The sequence below is a fragment of the Capricornis sumatraensis genome, chromosome 8 (assembly GCF_032405125.1).
Source record: "Capricornis sumatraensis isolate serow.1 chromosome 8, serow.2, whole genome shotgun sequence".
NCBI lineage: Eukaryota > Metazoa > Chordata > Mammalia > Artiodactyla > Bovidae > Capricornis > Capricornis sumatraensis.
Window position 1 is genome coordinate 92,672,160 of NC_091076.1, and position 23,471 is coordinate 92,695,630.

General features: G+C 39.7%; 1 protein-coding gene and 1 non-coding gene across 6 annotated transcripts in view; one reads left to right on the forward strand and one right to left on the reverse strand.

The window, feature by feature from the left end:
* Positions 1-4,571: 4,571 nt before the first annotated feature.
* Positions 4,572-23,471, forward strand: part of ATP6V0A1 (ATPase H+ transporting V0 subunit a1) — a 53,270-nt gene continuing 34,370 nt past the window's right edge. For all 5 annotated transcript variants that reach the window (XM_068979027.1, XM_068979028.1, XM_068979025.1 and 2 more), the window contains exons 1-5: positions 4,572-4,632; positions 6,534-6,697; positions 17,304-17,382; positions 18,899-18,996; positions 19,967-20,095. In XM_068979027.1, the coding sequence (XP_068835128.1) occupies positions 6,581-6,697; positions 17,304-17,382; positions 18,899-18,996; positions 19,967-20,095 (423 nt within the window). In that variant the 5' untranslated portion in view covers positions 4,572-4,632; positions 6,534-6,580. The remainder of the gene's footprint in view (positions 4,633-6,533; positions 6,698-17,303; positions 17,383-18,898; positions 18,997-19,966; positions 20,096-23,471) is intronic.
* Positions 18,439-18,520, reverse strand: TRNAS-GCU (transfer RNA serine (anticodon GCU)). The gene has a single exon. It is a non-coding gene; the product is annotated as a tRNA-Ser (tRNA).

Consider the following 23,471-nt stretch of genomic DNA (forward strand, 5'->3'; position numbering starts at 1 on the left):
TCTTTCATCCAACACTCAAATCAGATGTTTGGTAGAATAGTTTAGGAATTAGAGTTCATTTTGTTTAATACTATTTATTTATTAGGTTGTGACGGGTCTTAGTCGCAGCACACAAACTCTTAGCTGCGGCATGCGGGATCTAGGTCCCTAACCAGGAATCGAACCTGGGCCCCCTGCATTGGAAGCATGGAGTCTTAGTCACTGAACCACCAGAAAAGTCCCTAGAGTTCATTTTTATATAAAAGGGAAAAAATTATTTGACTATATACATATAATCATTACACTGTGATACTATCACCTCAAAGAAGGCCGACAAGCAGAATGAACTTTTAAATCAAAATTTTAGCTGCCAGCTGCTTGCACTATCACACAGAGCAAAATTTCCTCCTCGAAACTGGTAAGGCAAGTGCACTGGGTTGAACAGTACTCCTCCCAAATTTATGTCCACCTGGAGCTGGTGAATATGTCCTTACTTAGAAGCAGAGTATTTGTAGATGTGGCCAAATTAAGAAGTCATACTGGATTAAGGTGGGCCCTGATCCAATGACTAGTGACCTTATCAGAAGAGGGAAATGTGGGTGCATGTCCAGACACCCAGAAGGTGGAATGCCATGTGAAGATGAAGGCAGCAACTGGGGTGATGCTGCCTTCCCAAGGCAAGGAACCCCAAGGATTAGGAGCAACCACCAGGAGCTGGGTAGAGGGAATGAAGGATTCTTTCTTAGAGCCTTTTGAAATACTATGGCCCTGTGGATACCCTGATTTCAGACTGCTGTTCTCCAGAACTATGAGAGAGTAAATTTCTGTTGTGTTAGGCCACCCGGTTTGTGGTCATTTGTATGGCAGTTCTAGGAAATTAATACAGGAAGCATATGGCAGACAGAAATACTTCACCAAATATGTATTTCAAAACATTTGGTTTAACTTTAATACCCTCCTCAAGGCCCCATCTAGGACTTAAGTTGGGTAAGCAAACAGGAGCTGACCTTTCACTGGTGGAAATTCAGAAAATTGTTGTGCATTCATTCAAATTAAAAAAGGAAGAAAGAAAAAAGAGAAAAATATATATATTTTTTACTTACTCCAGTACAGTGATAATTCTCTTAAATTTGATCACTGATTCTGGTCTGTCATCTTGCTAGTAGAACTGAGTGTTATATAACTATTGCACAGACATTTTCACAGATGCCAAGAAATAATAACTCAGTTTAGACATCCAGAAATGCACTACTGGCTATGGCTCGTATGGAATTGCTCATGTCTTCTAGGGCTGTGTGGTGATCGACTGTTTATATTGGATCTTGTTGGATATATGCTGTACTTGTTCAAGTTACAGAAAGTTGCAAGTACAATGTCTTTCTTAGAGAAGCATACAAGTTAACTCTAGATAAAATCAATGTAAATGCATGATTATTCTGGATCAAAACATCTTAGTTTTGGCTAAGTTGCTGTATTTAGTTATTGTGATGAAAACAAAATCTGAATTTAGTTTGATAGTAGTACTATTTCTGTTCTACTAGTCTTTGCCTTCTCCTCCAAACAAACTTCTGTTTATCGTTTCATACCCATCTCAAATGTTGTGTCTTCTTAAAGCTTCCCCCATTGGTAAACAGGATTAGGGAGTTTTCTCTGGGCTTACAAAGACCACTTCAATCGTTGCTATATAGTATATGTTAGTGGTTTGTCTGTCTCTCCTGTTAAGACTGTGAGCCCCTTCTTCCTCTTTGCATTGCCAACATTATGCTTAGTATAAAGCATGCACTTAATAGATGTTTGCTGAAGGAATGATGAATTTTTGATGACTGAAAGCTATTCATTAAAGTACGCATCATTGAACTTAAAAGAGCGTTTTCCTCATAGGAATGTTCTAATGTAGAATAACTTCAGGAACTATACATGGAATACAAGTATCAGCATTGTTATTGTACTGAACTTGATGACTCTGCAAAGTTTTCACTGACTCCACACACATTTCCTGATTCTAGTTTCTGTTTGGAGCCTTTCCCTCATATCTCTATGACAAGAGTGCAAGCATCTGTCGTGAGCTCTCTACCCCCACAGATAACGAAGTCCATAAAATGAAGGGGACAGAGAAAAGGCAGGATGTTCCTTATGTCCCATATTCCTTTTCATTTATACCTGTGTTCTTTTGGTGATAGCAGGTTTCCATTAGGAGGTCTTTCAGAATCAACTACCCATTCACCCATTCATTCAAGAAATGGTACTTTACTATTGAATGAGCAGGCTCATAACTAGGGGAGAAAAGTCCAGGTAGAAAGTACTGTGTTTTATAAGAGAAACAGAAAAGCCCCATTAGAGTTCCAATGAGGAACATGAAGTTCAGTTCACACTTGCTCAAGTTCCCACATCTTGTAACTGTGAGAGCTGAGACTGGCTCCTTTTGCATTTGACATCAGATGGAATAACTGGAGGAATTGAGATTCAAGCCTAATTTGGATGGTACAAAAGCCTGGGGTCTTCTGCTACACTACACCATGCGCCTCCCATAGGCTACTGTTTTAGTTATTTGACAGATGCAAAGGTTATCTAAGTTATCAGCAATGAAAATAAAAAGGATCAAGGGGATACAGACAAGATATAAATGCAGGTTATACAATGAAAATGACATGATAGCTGACTAAGTTAAGAATGAGAGGGAAACGAATAGAATTAAGGATGGCCTAAGGGAATTCCAGTGTTCTTGCCTGGAGAATCCCAGGGACAGGGGAGCCTGGTGGGCAGCCATCTATGGGGTCACACAGAGTCGGACACGACTGAAGTGACTTAGCAGCAGCAAGGGAATTGCCTGGTAGTCCCGTTGTTAGGACTTTGTGCTTTCACTGCTAGGGGCCACAGTTCCATCATCCCTGGTCAGGAAAAAACCCAGGATGGTTTAAGCTTGGAGTTCTGGTAACTAGGAAAATAACGATGCCTTTAGCAGGATTAAGGATCTCAGAGGAAGAGACAGTTTTTATTCAGTGAGAGCCTTGGAGGAAGGAGGTGGAGGGAAAAATAGGTATGAGTCCTATATACAGACATTTAAGCCTGACAATAGGCAAGACTTCTAAGGAAGAGAGCAGGTAGGGAAAAGAAACAGAACACTGATGGCAGGAGATGAAAACGGAAAAGGAGCTCTGAGAGAATATACTTTCAAGGAAGCCATGAGAGAAGAGAATTCAAGAGAACCGAGATGAGACCAGATGAAAGGCTGTCTTAAAGGCAAGAGAATGAAAATTTGTGGTTAGCAAACAGCTGACCCTGAGGTTGAAAAAAATTTTAAGTCTCAAAGGAAGGAAATAACAGTCATTGTGTAATAGTTTTCTAAAACTTGGCAGGCATTCAAATGTGGGTCCTTATCCGCCTTTCCGGTTAAGGTGAGAGCGCTAGGGAGAACTAAGCTCACAAGGAAAATGAGGTTCTGGGGCTCTCCAAGGTGCTACTGCTCAACAAAATCGAAATGAAATCCTATCTTCATTCACACTGTGAGATGGAAAATGCAAATTAAGCATCCGTTTTTGCCCTTATTTCCTTTAGGCTGGTAAAGCAAGATTGATGGTGTTTTGCCAGGTAGACGTCAATCCGTCATTAAATTTGAATCTTCATATGGTCCACCACCCACGAAGTATGAATAACCGGTTTTCCGAGTTTTTCCTGATACAGTTTTGGTTTTGACAAACGATTTGGGATCCCCACTCTTCCTTACAAGTACGGCAAGAAAAGGGAACCGTCATCAATCGTTGATAATGGTGGTTTTGTTTTGTTTTAAATAAATAATGGGTAGGCATCACTTAACGCGGTTTTAAACACTTAGGTTATTCTTTTACAGATTTTGAGGAAGAGAAAACCTTTAAGCGGTCAAGTGGGAGCACAAGTGTGCAAACAAGATTCAAAATTAACTTTCACAACACTTGGCCTAATAAGGTTTCTCCCACTGTTAACTGGAGATAGACAGGCCCTGGATAGTTGCTGGAGGGGCTGAAACAATTACCTTTACAGAGAGGTTTCTCCGTACTTAAACGAAAGAGCCCCCTGCTCAAGCCTAGACGATAGGATCTAGCACCTTTAGCAAGTCTCTCCCCACTCTAGGACTCAAATTTTCTCCTCTGTAAAACAAGGGGAAAAGGTGTGTGTGCGTACAGAGACTGGCTGGAAGCCCTTTAAACCTTCCCTCTAGCTAGCAAGTTATTTCATAATGATTTCTCCCCTTCATGCTATTTCCCTAGAAGAGGAAAAAGTTGTGAATTAATTCCTTGGATATGAAAATAAAAAAGCAGACAGCCTGGCTTCAAGGAAACTTATTAGGGAACACGGATTCTGAAGAGCTCAATGACTTAACGCCGCCAGCACCTGCGCCGCAGCCGGCCTTCCGCGGCCTGCAGCCGCGGCTGCGGGAACAAGATGGCGTCAGCACGCAGGGTTTCGCCCACGCCCCCGCGACTCCGCAATGCGGCCTCCGGCTGAGGCCGTACCCCATTGGCCAATGGCAATGAGGTCATCGTGGGGGCGGCGGCCGGCGGCGGCGCGGAGGCGGGGCTTTGCGGACGCACGCACGTCGAGGTGCGGCTGCCAGGAGCTGCGGAGGCTGCGGGCTTGGTTTGCCGCGGCTGCCTTGGCGGCGGCCCGCAACTGGAGGTGAGCCGGGGCTATGGGTACAGCGCGGCCGAGAGCGGCTTTTGAGGGGAAAGCAAGCCCTTCTAATGGCCCGCTCGGTTGTCAAAGGAATTAGCAGGGGCTTCAAGTCTCTTCAAGGAATTAGCAGGGGTTCACCCCTCCTCGGGTACCCCTCCTGTGGGCGGAGGAACAGGAGGTTCACTCTCTTTTGGAGGCCCCGAACCCTTCTCCCATTTACGTGGAAGGTGGATAAACGGAAGGTTATCGGGAAGGCAGAATAATTGGGGGTCTTCTTAGAGGGACTCCCATTTGAGGGTTCTCCCCTTTATTCCCCACTCCAGGAGGTAGGTGTGCCTGGGCCCGGAGAATTCCTGCTTCTCATTGGATAGACAGGAAATGAGGCAGGTGAACTTGAATACCTCGTTAAGGGAGGCGACGGCTGGATGGCAGTTGTGAGGCAGGAGGGCTCGGGAGGTCTTTATTTGGACTCCTCTTGGGCAGGATTACTGTTTCTTCCTATTTTTGCTTTGTGACCCTCCCAACACCCCCGGATCGCTATAGCCTTTTTATTTTTCGATTTGGCTCCAGTGGGACAGAGATGTTCTAGGGAGACTTTTAATCATTAAAGAGCAGAAACAGGGAGGCAACTGATTGGAGGTTGTCATTATCGGCAGCCTCTGAACGATGCTGATCTGGCATAATTTAATGTGCTTAGAGGTTGTGGAATCTATTCGTGTTGGGAGGTGGAGTGGGGACTGTTAACAGCTGTTTTGGATGAGTCAGGTGTAGGCAGTCTCAGAGTCAAGCTACATAATCTCTTGAGAAATTCTTGCTTCTATCTAAATGTATTGTTTTGCTACCTTGAATGCCAAATGCACAAAGGTTTTGTCATTCAGATTTCTCAAAATGTCTCCCAGGCTTCCGGAGAAATAGCTCTTCCTTTGATGCCAGTTTCGCCTGTCATTAGGAATGCCCTCGTGATACCAGAAATAACGTGCATTTTGTTGCGTTTAGATACTGTAAGGCACGGACTGTGCCTTACAGTAGCCGACTGAGAATAAATAATTGCAGTTTCAGGACCACTGATAGCGCCAATTGTCTTTCCTACCCGGTAACGGTAAGACCGCCCCAGAAGGATATCTTTATTGGCTCATTCGTGAGAAGCTGTAACAGATGGAAGAACGTAGTAATTTTGAAGGTGGGGATAAAAAACAGAAAGCTGCAGAGGTTGAAAGCTTATTCTCTGACGATAAAATTGCTTTGTCATTTCATGTGTTCCATCATGTTTGACTTGAAGTTGGGCATGATGTGTAAGCTGTTTCTGTGTGTGTGTATGTAGAAGTGAACACTTACGTGTTTAGATTCTTTGGAGAGAAAATGGTGTTTTGTGAGGAGTTTGAAAAGGTAAATCCTTTAAGGTAGCTGTACCTTGAGGGCAGTGCTGGGACTTTGGCTGTTAGAAATTGGCAGTGGAGGATAGAAAACTAATCTCAACAGAGACATCCTTTTTGAGAGGGTAATTGAAGTCTCTTCTGATTGTTTCCTGACACACAAAAAAAACAAAAAAAGATCTCTGTGAATGTCACTGCCTTATAATACTGTGTCCAGGGTGTTTAAAGAGCTGTTTCAGATTCGCACTTCCTGTTTTTAATCTGAATACATTCTTATGTATTGAGATGTCCCACATTATTGTCATTTGATCCTGATGTTGACTGCAAAGGAAGTGACTGTTCATCAGGCATTCTTCACAAGAGGATTCAGTAACAGCCTTTGCAATTTCTTCTTTCTGTCTTTCTAAGCTAAGGATGTCAGCATGGAGTGAGAGAAATGAAATACAGCTTGGAAGAGGCCTCCTGGGGTGTTGTTTGCTTTCAGTCCTCTTGGTAGTTCCAAGTTCATGTAATTTTCTCTTTTTGCTTTAGGTTGCAGAGAAATCTTGGTACTCAGTTGACCTGTCCTTTCTGCCACCATGGGGGAGCTTTTCCGGAGTGAGGAGATGACACTGGCCCAGCTTTTTCTACAGTCAGAAGCTGCTTATTGTTGTGTCAGTGAATTAGGTGAACTTGGAAAGGTTCAGTTTCGTGATGTAAGTAGTTACGGCACTGCTTCTTGATTACCACTGAACTTTATTTTTCTTATTATGGCCAATTGCCTCGTGACAAATGTTTTGCTTTTTATTTGCAAAAATAACATTACAGTACTGGCTTACTACTAGAAGAGTGTACATTTCAAGTTGTCCTTGCACAGGTGAAAGTGATTTGTGCTGATCCTTCCACACTTCTACTAGCCTGCCCTGTGGAGGATAATCTGAAGCATTCTCAGCATAATTGCTTGAAATGCAGATGGAGGACAGCCTCCATCCTCAGCCTTCAAAAGTTCAAGGCTTGAACTTCACTTTTGGGCTCCTTAACACCCATAGTAGGGTATTTTTAAAAAGTGTCATAGCTCTGTGTACAATAGGATGTATTTATTACAAAATCTGAAGCATCCAGTTACAGATATATAGTGCCTAAGGGTATACTGAATACTCACTGTTTTGAAGCATTATGCTAGGCACTTTGGAGGAGATAGCAAAAGAAAGTGGACAATCTAAGTATTAAAAAAAAAAAGTATACTATGAGGCTTACAATCTGATCAGGAAGGCACAATCTACAGTGCTGAAAGGAAGGGACAGTTAACAGTTCCCTGTTATGCAATCTCAAAGCTCCATGTAAGGTAAGGTAAGGTAAAGTCGCTCAGTCGTGTCTGACTCTTTGCGACCCTGTGGCCTGTAGCCTACCAGGCTCCTCTGTCCATGGAATTTTCCAGGCAATAGTACTGGAGTGGATTGCCATTTCCTTCTCCAGGGGATCTTCCCGACCCAGGGATTGAACCCGGGTCTCCCACACTGTAGACAGACGCTTAACTGTCTGAGCCACCAGGGAAGTCTCTTGTTTATAGCATTCATCAGAGTCCTGATTTTCTGTTCATCGGTGTGAGTGACTGATTAAAGAATGTCTCTTGTGCAGTGATCTTAGCACCAGGAAGATAAAGACATTCACTTTATAGCCTTAGTGCCCGCATATAAGATAATCAATATTTGTTGGAATGAATGGATGGATGAAAGAGGAGTGGTCAGAAAGCGGTGGAATTAATCAGTTTTGACTTCCTGGAATTGGCAAGCTTTCTGGAAATTCTCAGTCTGAGCTGAAATTGCACAAATATAATCCAGTTACAAGGTCTCATTCCTTTTTTCTCTTTGAACCCTCTTATATTACCTCTCTTCAAATGTTCTCCTACCTAACTCAGCTAATGCATCAATATGCTTCCAGTTTTTTAGACTTGAAGGGTAAATCAAACCTAACTCATCCTTAATTTGCAATCCTTTATTTTGTCCTATGGTGTCTCCCTTTCTAACACCATTGTGTGCATTCAGTGTTCTTAACTTTTATGTCAGTCATAACAAAAATTAATAGGAATTAATAAAGTGAATATTTATTTTAGTTCCAGACCACTACAACAAAGTATCTTAATAAATTGAGTTACACAAATGTTTTGGTTTCCCAGTACATTTAAAAGTTATGTTAGGAATTCCCTGATGATCTAGTGCTTAGGACTCCTCACTTTCACTGCTGAGGGCACAAGTTCAATCCCCGGTTGAAAGATTAAGATCCTGCAAGGTGAGTGGCATGGCCAAAAGAAAAAGTTATGTTTATACTGTAGACTGTAGACTACACTAAAGTCTATTAAGTGTGCAATAGCATTATGTCTAAAAAGAAGTACACACATTAATTTTAAAATACTTTGTTGCTAGAAAATGCTAACCATCATCTGAGCCTTCAACAAGTGGTAATCTTCTTGCATTCAGAAGATTACTGATCTCCATAACAGATACAATAATGAGAAAGTTTGAAATGCTGGGAAAATTACCAAAATGTGACAGAGACAGAAAGTGGGCAAATACGATTGAAAAATGGCACTGATCAACCAACTTCCTCGATGCAAGGATGCCACAGACCTCCAACTCGTAAAACAATACGATATCTGCCAAGCGCAGTAGTGTGAAATACAGTAAAGTGAGTTACGCCTGTAACTGTTTCTATTATCTAATTAAGAGAACTACGCCACGAATAACTGAAAAATGCCAGTGTCGCTTTCTTCCGTGCCATTCATTTCTCTCTCCTCCCCTACAAAGGTGATCTCTACAGTGATCTTTGCTTTTGTCATGCCTTTGTGTTTTTCCCCCACTTTGGCTGTGTGTGTATGTATGTAGGTATGTATCACTAAATAATAATATGTGGTATAGTTTTGTATGTTTTAAAACTATGTATATGGTTTCATATTGTATATATCCTTCAGCAAGTAGTTTTTAAATTTAACATTGTGAGAGTTAACCATGTTGATACCTGTATAGGTTAAATTGCTGTATAGTTATTGTAAGAGTATACAGTTTAGCATTTTTTTCCTTCTGATGAACATTTTGGTTGATTGCAGTCGTTTGCTCTAGAGTGGTACAGTGAAGATTCATATATATATATATGTGATAGTTTCTTCTCTATATATTATGTATATATCATAATATGCATATGTGATAGTTTCTTCAGGGCAGTGGTTCTCAAACTTTTTGATCTGAGGACCTCTTTACACTCTTAAAAAATTACTGAGGACCCTTGAGGGTTTTTATGTGAGTTACAGTTATTGATATTATTGTACTGAGAAATCTTTGAAGTATTTATTAACTCATTTAAAAATTATAATAAGCCCACCACATGTTATCATAATTTTTTTTATGAAAAATAACTATTTTCCAAAACAAAAAAAATAATTTTGAGAAGAAGGGTATGGCTTTTACACTTTTGAAAATCTTTTAGTGTCCGAATTAGTAGAAGACAGCCTGATTCTTACTTGCTTCTGCAGTCTGCTGTGACATATCTTATGAGCCTCTGGGAAATTTCATTGCAGACTCATAAAAGGATGAGAATGAAAAGGGCAAATAATGTCTTAGTGTTACATGAAAATGGTATTGCTCTCATGGACCTGCTGCTGCTCCAGGGATTATAACCAGGAGGGGCATTGCTGATCATCGTGTGTGTCCCTGTTAGATGTAGTCAGAATCTATACTTCACAGTGAATGTACCTGTTCATGCTCCCGTCCCTGCCTGAAGAGTTCCTTTTGTTCCACAATTGTGCCAACACCTCTGTGCTCAGACAGAAAGAAATTTGCCTATGTGATGGTTATGAAGTGGTATCTTATTGTTTTAATTTGTACCTTTTAGATTAGTATATTTAGTATCTTATTATTTGTTTATTGAATATAATGAGTTTCATTTTCCATAAATGTCCATATCGTCTGCCTATTTTTCTGTTGAGTTTGCTTGCTCACTGACTTGTAGGATTTTTTTTTTCAAGTTCTTCTTGTAGTCTGGAAGCTAATCTTTTTCTAAATCCTCTACTGGTAACTTCTTCTAGGCTGTGGCTTGTCTTTTCCCTCTTGATGGTATAGTTTGCCGTATATGTAAAGTTTATTTTTCTTTTTTTGTTATTAGTATTTTCTTTTTTTCAAACATTTTTATCTTGAAAAATTTCAAGCCTGAATACTCTGGTGTTGATTCATTAGTTGTTAATATTTTGCTGCAGTTGATGCAGTCTTTTTTTTACTGCACTATCAGAGTGAGCTGTCTCCTTCAAACCCTTTTTCTTTCTTTCTTTTTATTTTACCTTCAGTAACATGTTGATAAAGTATAAGACCAAGCTGATACTAGTTAGGATTGTGTTCAGCTGTATGTAACTAAAAACCCAAACAATAGGGGTATATACTTTTCTCATGTAACATGAAGCCCAGCTTCACACTGTCATCATCATCCTAAGATCACTTTGTATTTGTTTAAATATCCTTGAGCACTTGGCTTTTGTCTTTACAGATGATCACCACAACTCACGTTTCATCCATATTCTAGGCAGGAAGAAGAAAGTGCAAGGAGGCAGCGGAAGGACTTACATATGGAGGAAAACAATTTTCCCAGAAATCCTCATCAGACTTTGCTAATTATTCATTGGCCAAAATTATGGTGTAATCTAGCTGCAAGGGAGTTTGGGAAATGTGGTGGTGGTGGTTTTTTTTTTTTCCAACTGATCTGCTACTGCCCTGAACAAAATTGGGATTTTTGTTAATGAGGAAATAGAGCGGAATGCTTTGTGTCTATCACATAGTATGCTTGTCTTGCTCCTAACTTTAAGGGTAATTGTTTAGATTTTTTATAGTTTAAATAGGATGTTTATTCTTAATATTTTGGGAAAATTCTATTAGATTACACAGATTCCTTTCCATTTATGGTTTTTCTGAGGTTGCCACAAATGGTTGTGGAATTTTACTGAATGCCTTTTGTTTATTGAGATTACCATTAAAAATTTTTCTTCTCCTTTAAATCTGTTAATTTGGTGAATTACATAGGCACTTTTTTCCCTACTAATTTTTTTAACAGCTTTACTGAGATACAATCCACATACCATACAATTTGTCCATTTCAAGTGTACAGTTCGATGATTTTTATTATATTCACAGAATTGTACAACCATCACCACACTCAATCTTGGAACATTTTCGTTACGCCAAGAAGAAACCCTGTACCCATTAAGAGTCCATCCCCATTTCCTCCCAGCCCCACTCCCCACCTCCAGCCCTTGGCAACCACCAATCTTCATTGCTGTTTCTATGGGTTTGCCTCTGGACATTTCATGTGAGTGGAATCATATAATATATGGTCTTTTGTGTCTGGCTTCTTTCACTTACTATCAAAGTTCAACTGTATTGTAGCTTGTATCTGTTCTTTTCTTACTTTTTTGTACCTTTTTTTAACTATGAACATATGCAGAATATTAAAATGAGTGGTTTTAGTATAAGTAATTCTTACTTATCTTCTGTACAAAAGATATCGCCCTGGGTTTTAGAGAGACAATTAAGACATGTTTCGTTGCTTGACTTGTTCAAAGTCTTCTGTGGCTTCTCTGCCCTCATGTATTTTTTTCTCTTTGACATACTTCTAGTCTATTATTCAGGCCCTTACTCTCCAACACTTAGGATGATAATGACAACTTACATTTTTGAAACAGATGCCATGTTGAACATTTTGCATTATTATTGCAGGCATTCCTCACAGCAACCTAAGAAGTAGAAGTATCAGTACTTCACTCCTTTTATGGCTGAATATTTTCCACTGAATGTATATACCACCTTTTTGTTTATTTATTCACTAGTTGATGAACATATTTGAGTTGTTTTCTCTTCTTGGTTGTTGTGAATAACATTGCTGTATAAACATTTATGTACAAGTAGGTTTAAGTTCCCATTTTCACTTCTTTTGGGTATATACTTAGGGGTATATTTTGGGTATATACTTAGGAGTATAGACTTGGAGTTGCTGGGTCATTGGTAATTCTAACACTTTGAAGAACCTCTACACTGCTTTCCACAGCAGCCATACCACTTTACATTCCTACCAGCAATGTATGAGAGTTCCAGTTCCTTCACATCTTCACCAATATATATATACACATATTTATTATAGCCATCACAGTGGTTTTGATTTGCATTTCCTTGGTGGCAAATGATGTGGAGCTTTCTTCACATGCTTCTTGTTGTTGTTCAGTTGCTAAGTCATGTCCAACTCTTTGCGACCCCATGGACTATAGCACACCAGGCTCCCCTGTCCTTCACTGTCTCCTACAGTTTGCTCAAATTCATATCCATTGAGTCAGTGATGCTCTCTAACCATCTCATCCTCTACCACCCCCTTCTCCTTTTGCCTTCAATCTTTCCCAGCATCAGGATCTTTTCCAGTGAGTTAGCTTTTCACATCAGGAGAAGGAAATGGCAACCCACTCCAATATTCTTGCCTGGAGAATCCCAGGGACAGCGGAGCCTGGTGGGCTGCCGTCTATGGGGTCACACAGAGTTGGACACAACTGAAGCAACTTAGCAGCAGCTTTTCACTTCAGGTGGCCAAATTATTGGAGCTTCAGCTTCAGCATCAGTCCTTTCCATGAATATTCAGGGTTGATTTCCTTTAGGATTGACTGGTTGGATCTCCTTGCAATCCAAGGGACTCTCAAGAGTCTTCTCCAGCCCCACAGTTCAAAAGCATCAGTTCTTTGACGTTCAGCTTTCTTAGTGGTCCAACTCCCACATCCATACGTGACTACTGGAAAAACCGTATCTTTGACTATATGAGCCTTGTCAGCAGAGTGATGTCTTTGCTTTTTAATATGCTGTCTAGATTTGTCATAACTTTCCTTCCAAGGAGCAAGCATCTTTTGGCTGCAGTGAATTGGTAGCCCAGAAAAATAAAATCTGTCACCGCTTCCACTTTTTCCCCTTCTATTTGCCATAAAGTGATGGGACTGGGTGCCGGGATCTTAGTTGTTTATTTTTAATTGGAAGATAATTGTTTTACAATATTGTTAGTTTCTGCCATATATCAACATGAATTAGCCATAGGTATACCCATGGCTGATCTTAGTATTTTTATTGTTGAATTTTAAGCCAGTTTGTCTTGCCTGGTGGCTCAGATGGTAAAGCGTCTGCCTGCAATGCAGGAGACCCGGGTTTCATCCCTGGGTTGGGAAGATCCCGTGGAGAAGGAAATGGCAATCCACTCCAGTGTTCTTGCCTGGAAAATTCCATGGACCGAGGAGCCTGGTAGGCTACAGTCCATGGGGTCGCAAAGAGTCGGACATGACTGGGCGACTTCACTTTCACTTTTAAGCCAGTTTACAGGCCATTTGTACAGACTTTTTTAAAAAGCATGAAATTATCCTTGCAAGCCTGAGAAACTTGGTCATGAGGTGTACTTCAAAAGAATTTTATGGTTCAGTGTCCTAATAATTTTATTAGGATTTTTTCATTTATATTTACAAGTGATATTGACCTGTGATTGTCCATTCTGAAACTATTCTTATTTTTGTATTAAGGTTATATTGGCCAGTCTCACTTACTAGTTGAGGAGTGTTCCCTTTCATTTTTTTCCTTATTGGAATAATTTTTCTAAGCTTTAGGCATTTCTAGTGTTTGAAAGAGCCTGTGTTTAAACCTTCTAGGCTTGGTGTTTTTAGATGGGTATATTTTAACTGTTGAAATTTCTATCTTTAGTGGACTTTTAAAATTCTCATGTTTATTTATGCCATCTCTTGGTCTTATAAAAATTTGGTCTCTTGTCTTTTCATATAACCCGCTTTTAAGAAAAAATGATAACAAAATGATTAAGAGGAAGAAAAGAAAAATTCAGCTTTTGATTTGGGGGAATCTTCTCTGGACTTTGTTTTGTTCTGGAACTTTCAACCATTTCTGCTCTTTGTTATTTTCTATGTCCTATTACCTTTTTTTTTTTTTTTAAACTTCTTTAATAATTAACACATTATTTTTTAGTCTTTCCTATTTGTTTTTAAGTCTGTAAAGTTCTTTTTAAATACCGCTTTAACTGCATCCTACAGAGTTTGACCTTTACCATTTTCACTGTCATCCCATTCTAACTATTTTAAGATTTTCAGAGGCTTTCATGGTAGTCTAGTGATTAAGACTCTGCTCGCTCACCACCTGGGGCCTGGGTTTGATCCCTAGTTGGGAAACTCAGATTCTGCAAGCCATGCACCCACCCATATTTAGAATTTCCAAATATGTTAAGTTGTATTTTTTATATGGATTTCTGACTTAATTGCATGGTAATCAAAGTATGGTACCAGTTCTATACTGAGACTTGCTGAATGACCTATTTTGTGATTAGCTTTTATAAATGAACTTTTTAAAAAAATTATTATTTTAAAATTTATTTGGCTGCCTCAGATCTTACTTGCTGTACACAAGATCTTTTGCTACTGTGCTTGGGCCCCAAGGCATGTGGGATTTAAGTTCCCTGACCAGAGGCTGAACCTGAGTCCCCTGCATTGCAAGGCAGATTCTTAACCATTGGACTACCAGAGAAGTCCCTATAAATGAGCTCTTAAAGAGAAAACTATTGGATGCAGTGGTAGAAAGTGTGTGTGTGTGTGAGATTAAGCTGATGTTGTTCAGATTTCCTTCGTCCCTTATATTTGGTGAACTTGATATATCGATGGTTTTGAAATTATATTAAATTTCCCACTACGTGGACAGGTTTGTCAGTATCTCCTTGTAATTCTGTTAGTGTTTGTTTGAAATATTTTGAAGACACCTTGCCCAGATATTTCAGGAGTCCTTACCGAAACAGGCTGTGGTGTGGCTGCAGTTGACCTTGACTCCTGATTATGAAACCAGTAAATTTAACCATGAGCCTTGTGGCTACCTTCATTTCAGAATGTCTTGTTTATTGAAATGGAAATTTCTGAATGAGAGGTCAAGGTACTGCCTGCTCAGTGAGAAAAAAAAACAAACTCAAAACCCAAATAAACATTTTATTAGGGACACACAAGTTTGGAATTGTTCTGAGTATCATGATGTAGTGATTCTCTTAATCTCTAACAATGCTTTTTACATAGATTCCATCTAACATTAATATGATACATAATACCAATAATTTCCTTATTAGTCTCTCTGTTACCAGTCTTTCTCTCTCTTACAGTTCATTCTTCACATACAATATTCTCCAAAACAGTAAATCTTTAAAAAAAAAAAAAAAGTAAAAATCAGATCATTTGATTCCATATTATTGCCCAGAGGACAAAATCTTCCACATCCTGCTCCTTGCATTCCCTCATCTTCATCTGTAGAAAATGTCCCCTATTCTCTGAGAATATGATTGATTTATGTCTCTGAGTCACTTGTGGTCTTTCTGCTTCCATTCTGTTTCTGCTTGCTGAACTCTGCCTCATTGCTAGCTCAGGTGTTACCTTTGTGCATTTTTTCTCTTCGTCCCTCAAGATAGAATCAGTTATTCCTTGTGTGTGTGTCTGTTTCCCCCCCCCTCCTTTTTTTTGCCCTCATTTTTTTTTTATGGAGGTAAAATTTTATATTCAATGAAATGCATAGATCTTAGGAGTACAAGTTGATGATTTTGGTAAATGTATACACCTTTATAACCATCACCCCAATCAAGATACAGAATATTTCCAGCAGCCCAGAAAGTTATCTCGGGCCCACTTCTGGTCAGTCCGTACCCACCGTAGGTAACCACTGTTTTGATTTCTACCATCATAGATTAGTGTTGCCTGTTCTTGAACTTCATGTAAATGAATGATACAGTACAGACTCTCTTTTTTTATTACCCAGACTCTTATGTCCAACTTCTTTCACTCATTCAACTTCATGTTCTTGAGATTTAATCTCATTTTATATATTTCTGTAGTTGATTATCTTTTATTCCGTGATATGAACATACCACAGTGCTTTTATCCAGTCTCCTGTTGATGGATATTTGGATCACTGCTAGTTTGGGGCTATTGTGAATAAAGCTGCTGTAAACATTCTTTTTTCCTTTGGCTATACTGCACAGCATGTGGGACCTGAGTTCCCTGACTAGGAATCGAACCCATGCCCCTTGCTACAGTGGAAACATGGCATCTTAATCACTGGTCTGCCAGCGAAGTCTTTATGAACATTCTTGAACAAGTTTCTGTGAACATGTTTTCATTCTCCTTAAGCAGGTCTCTAGTGTAGAATGTTCAGTCATGAGATAGGTAGGTGAATGTTTATAGGAAACTACCAACATTTTGCTTACTCTTTAATAATATTTTTCACAAAAGTTGTATTGATTGGTTTCTGTCTGTCTCTTTTGTAGGGCTGATAGCTCTTAAAAACTGGGACATATCTTACTCTTTGTATTTATACCAGTGCCTAATACAGTGTCTGGCACATATTTGGTGCTCCATAAATGTTGAGTAGCTATTAGTTCTTTATTTGTATTACTTTTATGGAACTTACCACAGTCTATCTTATGGGTTGTATTCATCTTTCTTCCCTATTAGGTTGCAAGCTTCTTAATGAGTAGGAATTTGTTTTATTCTTGTTTGTATTTCCCAGAATATCTTGTGGCATTGTTTCGAAAATTAGCTGTGATGGGTGGATTATTGAATAAACAAGCCTGTCACCTGGAAGGTGAAGACCCTGGGCAGAAAACTAAGAGAAGTTTGCTTTCTCTCTCTACTGATTGGGAAGAAGGAGAGAAGGAAAACCAGGCAAAGCTTCTATTATATCCATTGCCCAAATTTGGGAGGTGGTTGTACTCACTGAGCTTTTTGGCCTGAGATGAACATTTGGTACTAGTGTGTTTTGTTATATTTGCCTCTATTCCAGTAATAAGCTTGCAGCAGTGAGAGAAGGGTTTTTACGTTTCCTTGGTGACTGGTCCTAAAGCGGGTTGTGTGGATCAGTAGAAAGTTTTTTAATAGCATTGTATTATCCAATACTTTGGCCACCTGATGCAAAGAGCTGACTCATTTGTAAAGACCCTGATGCTGGGAAAGACTGAACACAGGAGGAGAAGGGGATGACAGAGGATGAGATGGTTGGATGGCATCACTGACTCAGTGGACATGAGTTTGAGTAGACTCTGGGAGTTGGTGATGGACAGGGAGGCCTGGGGTGCTGTGGTCCATGGGGTCGTGAAGAGTTGGACATGACTGAGCGACTGAACTGAACTGACACATTGACATAGAATTAGGTTTTCACTTCACAGGATGTGTTACTTATGAAAGAGAGGAAATGGATACAGTATTTGAATATTTGGTATTCTGTTCTTATTTTGCAGTTAAATCCAGATGTGAACGTTTTCCAGAGGAAATTTGTGAATGAAGTTAGAAGATGTGAAGAAATGGACCGAAAGCTTCGTATGTGCATTTTGGTCTTGTCTGATGTTCATCTATTGACCCCTTTGTCTTAAATTAGAGTCCTCTTCATAAAGGAGGAAAATACTATGAAAGGAATAGGAGAGAGGAAAAATCTTGCAGTCTAATAATGTGAAGATGAATTTCTTGTGCACAAATAGATGTGTGGTATTTGGGCTCGGTGGTGCTTAATAGAAACTTTGAGATGACAAGGCTGCAAGCTGAAAATACTGTTGTTGTTGTTGTTTTTTTTAATGAGAAGAGTTTTATGGCAGTGCTAACACTGTAGAATTCTGAGAGATAGGACCTAGAACAACATCAATTTTAGATGGCAGCATAGCCAGCTTTAAATTGTCTATTTATGCGGGAAGAACCTAACATTTATTGAGGTACTGTTGAGAGTTAGGGTGTTCATACACTTTATTTTGTTCATTCCTCACAGCATTCCTTCAAGATGGGTATCAGTTTCCTTATTTAAGTAAATGAGGAAGCTAAAGATCAGAGAGGTTAAGTGATGTGCCCAAGAATGTAAGTGGCCACGATGGAATCAGTGTTTGAACCCAGGTTGTCTGCCTCCAAAACCCAAGATCTTGCTGCTATATGATGCCAACTTTCAGTTAGGTGAATTTAGTCTCTGTGCTGAAAAACAAGTCAGTAGTTATCACCTGAAAACACACTTTTCTCCTGTGTTTTGGGGCCTTTTCTGTGCTTTGTTTCTTGTTTTGTTTAACTCAGAACTGACCTATTTTCAAATTTAACGAAACCCTTGTAGGTTGGAGTTGTCTAACTAGTGTGAGTGAAGTCGCTCAGTCGTGTCCGACTCTTTGCGACCCCATGTACTGTAACCTATCAGGCTCCTCTGTCCATGGGATTTTCCAGGCAGTAGCACTGGAGTGGATTGCCATTTCCTTCTCCAGGGGATCTTCCCGACCCAGGGATCGAACCCAGGTTTCCCGCATTGTAGACAGACGCTTTACCGTCTGAGCCACCAGGGAAGTCCCAAACCACAAGCACCGCTTGGGAAGCCCCAGCTAAAGGCAGGGCATGGAAGCCACAAGCCGACAAGGATGGGATTCAAACCCACGCATGAAGAGCACAATGGATTAGCAGTCCATCGCCTTAACCACTCGGCCACCTTGTCCTGGCTGAGTGTCCAATATTCTACTGAGTAACACTCTACTGTAGCTCTCCCCAGCACCAGTATCTGTGACCAGAGCCATCATACAGGGTTGAGAGCTGACACAGATGAGAACCAGTGTTAAGATCCGAAGAGGAAAAGAACACAGTAGTGGACTGATAAGCCTCTTTGCAGGAACTGTGCTTTAGAGAATGTGGCGCAGGAGAAAGGGGAGTGTGAAGAGAAAAGGATTTACGCGTCTGCTTCTTTTATATGAAAAGTGTCTTTCTTAGAATGAAGCTGTTCTTAGCCAGGTTTGGGATCTTATTAGTTTTTTCCTCAGATATTGGCAGTTCCAGACATGTGGAGCTAGACATGAATGTTTTGATTCTGTTGTTCTAGGATTTGTTGAGAAAGAGATAAGGAAAGCTAACATCCCAATTATGGACACTGGTGAAAACCCAGAGGTGCCCTTCCCCCGGGACATGATTGACTTAGAGGTAAATAATTCTTCTAGGGAAGCCAGATAAGTTTCTTTATATTTAAGGGCAGAAATTACTTTCCTAAGTAGATGGAAAGTAGAATAATTCTTGCCGTCCTTACTTTTGATTGCAAGTTTCTTGTGGATGGGATTAAAATGAATTTCCTTTTTTATGGTATAAAAATCACTATGGTATTAATATCTCCAATACTGTCACATGTCACTAATGTTTATTGGCTTGTTGAAAATTTATTGGATTAATGTTAATTTATCTAGTAATTTGTTAATAATCTCATAAACTGAATCTCATAAAATCTCGATAGACTTTTCAATCATTATTTTATCTAAAGTCCGCTGAGGGATTTAACCAAGTGTGTAACAGAATCTATAGACAAAAAGAGGCTATTTTAAGCAAAAAAAACCTTTATAAAGAAAACCACCCTGGTAAAAACACAGTACAGTCATCCCTCAGTAACCAGGGAAGATTGGTTCCAGCCCTTCCCTCGATATCAAAATCTGCTGGTGTTCAAGACCCTTGTGTATAATGGCTGTAGTATTTGCATATGACCTAGGCTCATCCTCCCATATACTCTAAATCCTCTCTGGATTACTTACAATACCTAATACAGTGTAAATACTATGTTAATCATTGTAAATACAATGTAGATCCCAGGTAAAATAGTTGCTAGTGAGCAACAGATTCAAGTTTTGCTTTTTGGAACTTTCTGGAAAATGTTCCTCCCCAAATATTTTTGAACTATGGTTAACTAACCATAACTATGATTAACTAAACAATCTGTGGATATGGAACCAAAGAATACACAGGGCCAGATGTATTGCTGGGTAGATATGAAGATACCTTTGGATATTCAGCGTGGCCAGCATTCTGTGGGATGGATTATTTCATCTGTCTTTTAGAGCAGGCATTTTGAGCTTAGTGTGAGTTAATAGTTTGGTTGGTTTTTTTGTTTTGTTTTGTTTTTCTATAGGCTAATTTTGAGAAGATTGAAAATGAACTGAAGGAAATCAATACAAACCAGGAAGCTCTGAAGAGAAATTTCCTGGAACTAACTGAATTAAAATTTATACTTCGCAAAACTCAACAGTTTTTTGATGAGGTCAGACTATTGTTTCTTTTAGTATTTAAGCAGCGGATATTACACCAGCACTAATGGGCCATATTTTTATTCCAATAATTGTTTTAATTTGCTAGTTTGGGAACAATACCATTTCTGCACCCTGTTTTAGTTGAAGAAATGTCAGATTCTGTTCCATTTTCCATGCAGTACACAGCCAGCCATGGTTTTGTATATTTTCGCATTTTCAGCAGTTTTTCATCTCAAGATGAGGAAAGGAACCCTAAAGTAGTTGTGTAAACATAGATGAAATTTTACATATGAAGGTAAGTGTATGCTTGAAGTTGAAGCAACAGGAAAAAGTTATACATGAAATTGAAACAAAAATTTAATCTCCAAACCTTTTGTCATTAAATTTTAACTTGTATCCTCTATGGTTGCTTGTCAACCTTTGAGCATAGTTTTAAGTACTCCAGATGGCAAGCACACTTAGTTTGAGAGCTGTTTTTTATGTTGTATGGAAAATTGGTAGGATGCTTGTTTGAAATTCCTGGATTTTCCTCTAAACTCAACTTCAGTACCTTGTAGGGGCAAAATGTTAATAATAAGTTCCTGGGTTAAAAATGTAGGTGACTCAGTTGCCAGGGGACAGCTTGCTGAAGTGACCCCACCACAAGGATTTGGAACAAGGCTCTCAAAAGGCTTCCTTCTCCTAATTAAAGCTGGGTAGGAGTCTTAGCTTTCAGTGTGGACATGCTTTTTCTGATGGCCTAAAATATGGGTAACTCTTCTATTTTATAGGTGTCTTTGCCACCCGATTAGCAACATCATACATTTCATAGATTGTCCCAGTCACTATTCAGTATGCCTTCCAATAAGTTCTTTTTAAAAAAAAATTTCAGCCACGCCTTGCAGCATGTTCCCCAACCAAAGATCAAATCCATGCCTCCTGCTCTAGAGGCACTGCACAGAGTCTTAACCACTGGACCACCAGGGAGACCACCCCATTAAGTTCTTTATTTCCTTTGCTCAACAACAAAAATTAGCAAAGCTTTTAAAAAAACAAAAGGCCTACTTTAGTTAGTATCTGATAAGTCCTCAGTTTCACTTTTAATTTCGATGTTTTGAAGAAAAAATAACTCTCCCTAGTTCTCTAGCCTGGAGCAGGGCTTTGCCAACCAGCAACGTCAGCCTCACCTGGGAACTTGTCAGAATGCCGGTTCTTAGTCCTCACTCCAGACTTACTGAATCAGAAACCCTGAGGGTGGGGCCCAGCAGTCCATTTTCACAAGGTGATTCTGAAGCATGCTAGTGTGAGAACCACACGGGGCTGGAGAAAGTCAGCTGAAGACATGATACATTCCTCAGTAACTGAAGATCTGACTCAGAGAAACCATGCTAATTAAGAAGATCTACTGGAGCCAGGGAAAGGGGGAAAAGCTCCTAGGAATTAAATTGCCTGGTCCTGAGAATCAGGATCAGGCTACGTATCAGAGAGGGTGTGAATATTCAGTTTGCTCAGAGTTGAGAATTTTGAGACTGACGGTAACTTCTTTCACCAATCCCCGATATCATCACATTAAAGGATGTGGGACGGTGTGATTAACTCTTTCCAAGTGTTTCAGGTCTTTTGCAACAGGCATGGTCACTTACATCAAGTGGTTTTTGATAAACAAATAACCTGGAATTCCAGTATACTCACTGCCTAAACATCATTATTATTTAATAATATTATTAAATGATGATATATTTAATAATAATACAGCATTATTATTGTTGGATCATTTGAAGAGCACTTGCTCTTTGTGAGGCATCAGCTGGGTGACATGGTCTCTGTGTTCAAGGGCTATATCACTTAGTCATGTCTGGAAACATCCACGAACACAGTGACTCCCTAGGCTCAAAGACGGTGTGCTTTTTATTCGTGTCCAAGCTGCTGCCCACAGATCCAAAGTAAACCTGGCCTCAAGATCAGAGCTCAGTTACTTTTATCATTATTGGGTACTTAGTTCTTTTACCCTGTCCCTGCTTTTTCCCCCCTTTTGATATACCCTTTAGTTTCCTGCTGGGATATTGATGAGATATATGAGAATGTTTTTCATATTCTCCTGAGTTTTAAGGATTGGCATAGACTTCCTAGTCTAGTTCATTCTGGGAGAAATTCTGAAAAAAGACTGACAAATGGACTCCCTTAAGGAAAACAGTTTTTTTAACTCTTCATTTTATAATACAAAAAAAAAAAAAACCACCAATAATAGTAAAAACAAAATAAGCAGAATCACTTGGAAAGATGATATAAGATTTTAAAATGGTAACTATGGGTTTAGGAATTTTCTTTGTGGTTAATAGGTGTAAACATGAAATGCCCATCTTGAGAAGTCAGGCATGACCTTCACACCCTGTCCATTTTGCATCGTTTCCCCCCGTCCTACTCATGCAAAGCATTTTTTTGAGCATGAGGCCTTGGCTGTGAGAGGCTCTTCTGCTGCTGTCGTCATCAGTCCCTCTATTTCCAGGGCCAGGAACCCCTCCTTTTCCCTCCTAGTGCACAGTCAGCATCTTGTCCACTCTCGCCATTAGCCCATAGCCTCAGCCAGGTCCCCTTCAATAGCCCCTGCCCTGCTGAGGCCAGACAGCAGTCTCAGGTGTCGCTGCCAGTACAGGAGACAGAGCCTCACAGAGGTAAGCACATCTGCACCGCACGCCTCACATGATGCAAAAGATCAGGAGACTTGGGACCTCAGGTCTCAGAAATGTAGACTTTTCATGAGCCTTTCTTCCATGCCTGAGATTATAATGTTTGCCAATGGCCTGAAACACTACCTATTTTAAACCCTTCTTTTGAATATAATTTGGTGAATATGATCAGTAATGTACAATAGTAAGTACAGAGCAGAAATAATAATGAGTAATGAGCAGAAAATGACTAAATCAGAAAATGATTCGCTTCATCTCCAGGCATAGGGGTTATGATTGGCCAGGTGTGGAGAAGGGGAGAGGTAAACACATATTGAATAGTCTTATGATTTATGATGATTACAAATTCAACTTAGCCATTTCTTATCCAGAGCATTTTAAATGACTTGTTAATGATTATCCTTTTCTCAGTCTTCTTGCTTATGAAGAACTGTAAGAGCTGGAGAGATTTCTCTGCATCTTTTACCATAAGCACCATAACATATGAGAGCGTAAAGAAGACTGGAAAAGTAATGGTTAATGGCATGCAGAGCCCTGCCTTCCTTTCCTTCTGAGTTTTCCATCCATCTGCTTTCTTTACTTTTCTTTCCCATCTGCCATCTCCTTTGGGGCTTGCGTGAATACCTTGGGTGATGAAATGTAATTTCTTTCTCATGTCAATAGAAAGAAAAGTGTTCGCTCTTGGTCATGTAGCTTGACCTAGATGTGCTGCTTATACTAA